Source organism: Monopterus albus, unplaced genomic scaffold (genome assembly GCF_001952655.1).
Source record: "Monopterus albus unplaced genomic scaffold, M_albus_1.0 scaffold124.1, whole genome shotgun sequence".
Classification (NCBI taxonomy): domain Eukaryota; kingdom Metazoa; phylum Chordata; class Actinopteri; order Synbranchiformes; family Synbranchidae; genus Monopterus; species Monopterus albus.
Window position 1 is genome coordinate 175,408 of NW_018128004.1, and position 7,162 is coordinate 182,569.

General features: G+C 42.9%; 1 protein-coding gene across 3 annotated transcripts in view; it reads right to left on the bottom strand.

The window, feature by feature from the left end:
- Positions 1–7,162, bottom strand: part of dhx33 (DEAH (Asp-Glu-Ala-His) box polypeptide 33) — a 10,679-nt gene that overhangs the window by 1,559 nt on the left and 1,958 nt on the right. For all 3 annotated transcript variants that reach the window (XM_020612408.1, XM_020612407.1, XM_020612406.1), the window contains exons 2-11: positions 5,127–5,287; positions 4,671–4,898; positions 4,306–4,476; positions 3,805–3,990; positions 3,479–3,590; positions 2,624–2,783; positions 2,387–2,475; positions 2,173–2,300; positions 1,800–2,003; positions 1,596–1,682 (exon numbers count right to left, since the gene is read on the bottom strand). In XM_020612408.1, the coding sequence (XP_020468064.1) occupies positions 1,596–1,682; positions 1,800–2,003; positions 2,173–2,300; positions 2,387–2,475; positions 2,624–2,783; positions 3,479–3,590; positions 3,805–3,990; positions 4,306–4,476; positions 4,671–4,898; positions 5,127–5,287 (1,526 nt within the window). The remainder of the gene's footprint in view (positions 1–1,595; positions 1,683–1,799; positions 2,004–2,172; positions 2,301–2,386; positions 2,476–2,623; positions 2,784–3,478; positions 3,591–3,804; positions 3,991–4,305; positions 4,477–4,670; positions 4,899–5,126; positions 5,288–7,162) is intronic.

A 7,162-nucleotide genomic window follows, 5' to 3' on the forward strand; every position in this document is an offset into this window, starting at 1 on the left:
GCATGTGCAGCAGTCAACAGTCAATGTGCAATTATGCATGTACAAACTGAGAATGTAAACAGTACAGGTTATCAGTACATGACATATTTCCTGGTAATAAACTCCTCAGCTGTTTAGGAGTCTGATGGCAGAGGGAAAGAAAGAGTTTTTCAGTCTGGAGGTCCTGCATTTCACACTTCTGAACCTCCGGCAAGAGGGTGGGGGCATTTGAAGCAATGAGGGGTAAAACTTGGTTTAAGGGTTCAGGTTAGAAATAGGGTTAGGTGTTAGGGTTGTGGTTAGGCATTTAGCTCTGATGGTAAAGGTAAGGGACTAGGGAATGCATTATATCAGAGACTGTCCTCACAAAGATAGAAGTCCAAGTGTGTGGGTGTGGTTATTGGTTGGGAGAGCCGGTATGGTTGTGCTGAGGTAGACTTGCTGGTGAGCACAAAGGCACGTTAGCTGTAAAATGTGAATGTAATATGTTGATGCACAGTTTGTTAGACAATAAATGCTTCAGCTCCTCAAGAACCAAGGAGAGTTCAGAGTTTTGTTTAACAGCAGCTGAGTCTAGTGAAAGGGTTAACCCCTTAGTTAGCTAAACCACCCCTGTGGCTCAGGGGCTAAAAGAGTAACCCACTGATTTAGCAGAGCACTCCTGTAGCACTGATAATCATGATGGACATAAATAAATGTATTAAAATTGCTACAACAGAAACAGAGATACCAGATTTTTTATTCCACACATTCTTGCTTGTCAAAACCAGCTTTTGGAACAGTTTGCCTAAGGAGCTGAGAACAGCTGAAAGTGTTCATGTTTTTAAATGCAAACTTAAAATCTACATTTATAAATTGGTGCTTGAGCTGAAGTTTTTATCATCATAAATTACCCTGCATTATTATTTGTATCACTTGGTATTATTCCTTCTTATATGTTTTACTTGTCATTGTATCACATATATTTGAATCAGTTTTTATTTCTTTCTTTTTTGATCGATCTTTTAAAACATTTGTTTATATTTGCTTTTACATACTGTAATTGTCTGTCTTTTTTTTTTTTAACTGTAAAGCACTCTGAATTGCATTAACATGTATGAAAGGGGCAATATAAATAAAGAATGACTGATTATCAGACTTGTCAGCTCCTTCTGTAGCTAAAAAAGGCTTTAAGCCACTTTTTTCCACATAGGCTGCAGTACTGTCCAACACCTGTAAAGAGACTTTGATGTATAGAGTCAATGGAGCTTCCCTTTAAGATGTTTACAAAACATTACTGATTTGAGCCCAGCTAGGGACTCCTCTCCTCAGTTTCTTGACCAGAGTTGTTTAAGATGCAGCACTCTATTCCAATCGTAAATAAAACTCCACACCAGAAAACAACCCACAAATATGAGATAAAAGAAACCAAAGAACTATTAATCACATCAATTTATAGTCCTAATATTACTTATTTTGACAGTTGCAAGTGATCTGAAATCAAGCCAATTTTACCACGACTTCCTGTTTTAGAAAACAAATACCCAGGGATAAAGAATCTTGTGCAGTGGTGTATAATAAACAGAACATTCCAATTCACATAGTGCACCAGTGGTTGGAGGTGTACAGATGTGTACCTTAAGGCAGATTTCTTTGAGTTGTGCCTGGACCTCTTTGACCAGAACCATGTTCCTGCTGTTGATAAAGTTCTCCCGACACCAGTCCTTTAACAGGAGACATACATGAGATTATAAAGTCATTAAGCAACATACAGTAATTTGATTTCTGTATTTTGACTAGTCACATACACTTTCCTCCCCTACTCCTCCACAGTAACTCACCTTATTACCACTGACTTTCTTGAATGCTCTGTAAATGTTGAGGAGTGTCATGTGGTCTCCTTCGCTGGAGGTGAACTTCTTCCGTGCTGCGAGCACCTCTTCTCGCCGGGCTGGAGGGCTATACAGCACGCTGTTCACTGACAGCAGAGACACGATGCTCAAAATCTCCTCAGAACAGGAAAAGTCCGTGGACAACAGGATGGTCTGTGCGACGGATCAGACAAGGCAGGAAGTGTTGAACCAATTCTGTCTGGGTCATATACATGTACTCCATGTGGACTACACTGACACTTTATGTCATCCTACAAAAAGATCAGAGCAGAACCCCTGTTTCTATCTACTACAGTATCTATTTTTGTAAAGCATAGTTTACCCTGGCATATCTAGGCTCCAGAGGGAAGCTTGCCATCTTCTTTCCAAGAGCTGTGAGTAAAACCTGCCCCTCTTTCTTCTCCACAGCACCCAGCAGTTCTAAATGCTCCACAGCAGAACGAATGGCCTCTAGGATAAACAGCAGGTTACTAAGACCTACCAAACCCTCCTGGGGGAGCAGAGGTGCACAGGACACATGACCAGAAGCACCTTACCTGGAGAAGGCTTGGACATGAAATCAAAATTCATCACGTCTGGAATTCCTAGAGCCATAAGCTGCAGCATTACCCCAGCTAAGTTACACCTGCAGAGCACACACACACACACAGAGGAAAAGAAATAACAGAAAAACACAACATTAAATCACACTGACCTGCATAAATCAACGTGTGGGGGAAGCACATACTGTAGTGAGCTTTAATGACTGTGTAAACTAAAACACAGCATGCTACCTCTGGATCTCAGGCACAGTCATGGGGATGAAGTTGTCAAATTCTTGCTCAGTGTAGAGACGATAGCAGGAGCCAGAGTCCTCCCTGCCAGCCCGACCTGCCCGTTGCCATGCCTGGGCCTTCGAAACTTGCTGCACTGCTAGCACCTCTAGACCACTGTCTGTCACATGACACATGTTCAATAATATGATAGTAAAAGAACTGAATGACAAAAATGCAAAATTTACACACAGTCACAAATAGTGGTCAAATTGGTCAAGGTGAAGCTACAGTAGCTTAAGCTACTTTATATAGTAAATATTGTTTAGTCTCATGTTTTCCAACCTAGGGGTGGGCCCCCTTTAAAGGATCACAGTGTAAATCTAAGGGGTCATAAAAATGGATTAGAAAGGAAGAAACAAAACAATGTTCCTTTGCACAGATGTGCATTCCCTTTTCAGGAGTTCATTCATTTAAATCTGAACCATGAGACCCAACTTTTTTTAACTGGGCTACAAGTCAGAAAGGTTTGAAACTACAGATTAAATCTTCAACTAAATGTTGTATTTCACAAGATTAGCATGTCTTTTATATAAAATCTCAATCTGAAAATTAACTAGTAACTAAAGCCATAAAAAATACAGTGAAGTAAAAACACAATATTATGATATTGTGACGTATAAAGTGGTATTAAATGGAAATATTTAAGTAAAGTACAAGTACCTAAAAATTATAATTAAATATAACACTTGAGTAAATGTGCTTAGTTACTTTCCACACTCACTACTGTGGACCTTTCAAGAGAAATACTGGACTGTGATAAAAAAAAAAAGTGCTGTGTTTAATTAAGTGTGTGTGCAGATTGAATCATCTCACCAGGATTGAAACGTTTGGCTTTCACCATCCCCGTGTCTATGACATATTTGATCCCAGAGATTGTAACAGATGTCTCAGCAATGTTCGTTGAAAGGATAACTTTCCTAGACCCCTGGACAAAGGTAAAAATTACAATAATATTATTAGACAACATAACATAGGTGTAAGTAATCAAGGCACTATTACGTGGCCTTTAAAATAGCAGTAAAACTTAAACAATGCCAAACATATCTTAAACAAAAATCTTGTTGAGAAATTTTTTTTTTTTAACAAACACATCCGTTTGCTTCGCTACTCCCCTCCTGCATGTTTATTGCTGCTCGTACCTTGGGAGCTGGCTGGAAGACCCTGAGCTGCTGTGCTGGGGGCAGCGATGCATACAAAGGGATAACCACCATGGGACCACAGCCGTCAGGCAGATGCTTGGCGATGTCTCGACACGTCCTGGCCAGGGCCTCGATTTCCTCCTGACCTGTCATGAAGACCAAGATGTCATGGGACGGAGGCGCCTCCTGTATGCAAACAAAAACAGCGTGTTTTCTTTCAGTGTCAAAAGGAATCATCACAGCACATGAGCATGTACCCAGGAGACTGTTTACCCCCAGCTTTGTGCTCCTTATAACATGAAAAGGATTCTATTCTTTTCGGCCTTGATTTAAACTGGAAATCCAACTGATTATATATGAGAAAATAAACATGAAAATTTGTACTTGTCAGTGTCCCTTTTATATAGTTCTAATTAAGAATACATTAGGAGAACTACAACATCACCGACCCAGCACAACAATTAACTCAAGATGCTTCTCTCCAACTGAGGGCAAGTCTACCTGATGGATCTGGAAGACAGAGACGAGTGCAGCCTGCAGGTAGTCTGACTGGGGCTGCTTAGTGTAGTAGATCTGAATAGGATGTTGCCTCCCTTCCAGGTACAGTACAGGTGATTTGTTGAAGTACTCTGAGAACAAATCCACATCCATGGTGGCTGACATCACTATGACCTGTGCAGTCCCCAAAATAAATAAATGAAAAATAAAACAGAAATGCTTAGAGATCAATACAGCAAAAGCTGAACATGAGCTCATAGGAATGCTTCTTTATCTCAGGGGAAAATGCAGCAAAGGGATTAACCCAGTGCTTATTATGGAAGTAAAATACCTTATTGAAGCCATGGTAGCCAGAACTGTATTCCTACCTTCAGGGGAATCTTATTAAGTTCTCTGCGCCTGCGTTGAGCCGTCTTAACCACACCAAACAGCACATCAGTGTGCACGGTGCGCTCATGAGCTTCATCCAGGATCACCACAGTGTAACGCAACAGTAACGGGTCTCCGATAGCTTCACGCAGAAGCATGCCATCTGTCACAAACTTCAGCTTTGTCTCCCAGGAGGTGACATCCTCAAAACGCACCGTGTAACCAACCTGAAAAGAGGTTTGATGATTTAACTCTACATGGCCCAATAAGACTTCAGCTTGATGCTCCTGTATGAACTTGTATATCCATCACAGGGATAGCAGTTAAACAAAAAAGACGTATTCGATACATTAGTATAGTATATTACAACATAATTCATTCATATAGTGATGATAATGATAATTATTATTCTGTTAATTAAAAAGTTAGGTGGGAAGCCTGTCTACCGTGCATACCAGCTTTCCAAGCTGAGTCCTCTTTTCCTCTGCCACCCTTCCTGCTAGTGAGATTGCAGCAACACGACGGGGCTGGGTGATGGCAATAATGCCCTGTCGTCCGATCCCACTCTCATAGAGATACTGTGGGATCTGAGTGGTTTTCCCAGAGCCTGTCTCACCTGATGAGAGGTCAAGTTAGGCACAGTTCAAGAAATATACTATAAAATCTAAGTATCTTCTATGCAAAAATAAAGGCATTTTATAAGTTTACGAAGAATGCTGTATGGACATTCTGATCGGAGGTGCAGCGACAATATATGGGACCTGGAAAGAACATCGCCGTGGAAAGTGTGCAGGCGCCTTGGTGAGGCTACGACAGAGGAATACGGAGGGGAATACGGACTCCACTCCCGTCTATCCACCTGGCAAATATCCGTTCCCTGGTCAACACGATGGATGAAATTCTTCTCGTCAACAGGACTAACTCTGACTTTGCACACTCTGCTGATTTGTGCTTCATGGAGACCTGGCTGAGCGACTTGACTGCGGACAACGCGATATAAGTACTGGGTGTCCAGGTGTACAGAGCAGATTACTGGGAGCTGTCCGGGAAAACGAGAGGAGATGGAATCTGCTTCTACATAAATGAAGGTTGGTGCACAGATGTCATGGTGCTACAGAGGACATGTAACGCAGACCTAGAAACTCTTGTTATCAATTGCAAACCTGTTTATTCTCCTCGTGAATTTAACAGTTTTATTCTAATGGGAGTGTACATAACACCGCAGGCTAACGCTAGCACACTACAGCTCCTGGCAGAACAGCCTGGAGCTAGAACATCCCGACTCTCCACTCATTGTTCTAGGGGACTTTAACAGAGCAAATCTCTCCCACAAACTGCCCAAATACAGACAGCACGTCACCTGTCCCACCAGGGACAAAGTCACACTGGACCACTGCTACACAACAATAAAAGACGCCTATCACTCTGTCCCCCGCGCAGCCCTCAGACTTTCTGATCACTGTATGGTCCATCTTATTCCAAGCTACAGGCAGAAACTAAAAGTTGCAAAGCCTGTAGTCAAAACAGTGAAGAGCTGGACTGAGGAGGCTAAGTCAGAGCTACAGGCCTGCTTTGACTGCACAGACTGGAGTGTATTTGAGACTGCAGCTACAGACCTGGACAAACTCACTGACACTGTCACACCTTATATCAGCTTCTGTGAGGATGTATGTGTGCCCAAAAAGTCCTTCTGCACATACAACAACAACAAGCCCTGGTTTACAGCCAGACTGAAGCAGCTTCGTCGTGCCAAAGAGGAGGATTACAGAAGTGGGGACAGGACTCTGTACAGCCAGGCCAGGAACATACTGAGAAGGGAGATCAGAGCAGCAAAGAGGAGCTATTCTGAAAAGCTGAAAGCTCAGGTTTCAGCCAACGGCCCCTCGTCTGTGTGGGGGAGCCTGAAAACCATCACTGGCTATAGAAAACCATCTCCCCCCCCCGTGGAGGAGCGTCAACTAGCAGACGACCTGAATGCGTTCTACTGCAGGTCTGATAAACAACACTCCCCCCACACCCTCCCCACCTATAACCCAGCAGTTGCTCCCCTGACAATCAACCATCCTTTCCTCCAGCCCCCCACCTCTAAGGATCTGCGAAAAGGATGTGCGTGGCCTCTTTGTGATAACAGTAAGGTCTAGACCTTACTTTGTAAAGTGTCCTGAGATGACTTTTGTTGTGATTTGGCACTATACAAATAAAATTGATTTGATTTGATTTAAAAAACAAAGGACCAGAAAGGCACCAGGTCCAGATGGTGTGACCCCCCGCCCCCGCTTGAAAGTGTGTGCTGATCAGCTGGCCCCCATCTTCAACAGGTCACTGGAGCTGTGTGAAGTCCCCTCCTGCTTCAAATGCTCCACCATCATTCCAGTCCCCAAGAAAACCCCCATTACTGGACTGAACGACTACAGACCTGTGGCCCTGACGCCTGTAGTTATGAAGTGCTTTGAAAGACTGGTGTTGGCCCACCTGAAGGACATCATAGACC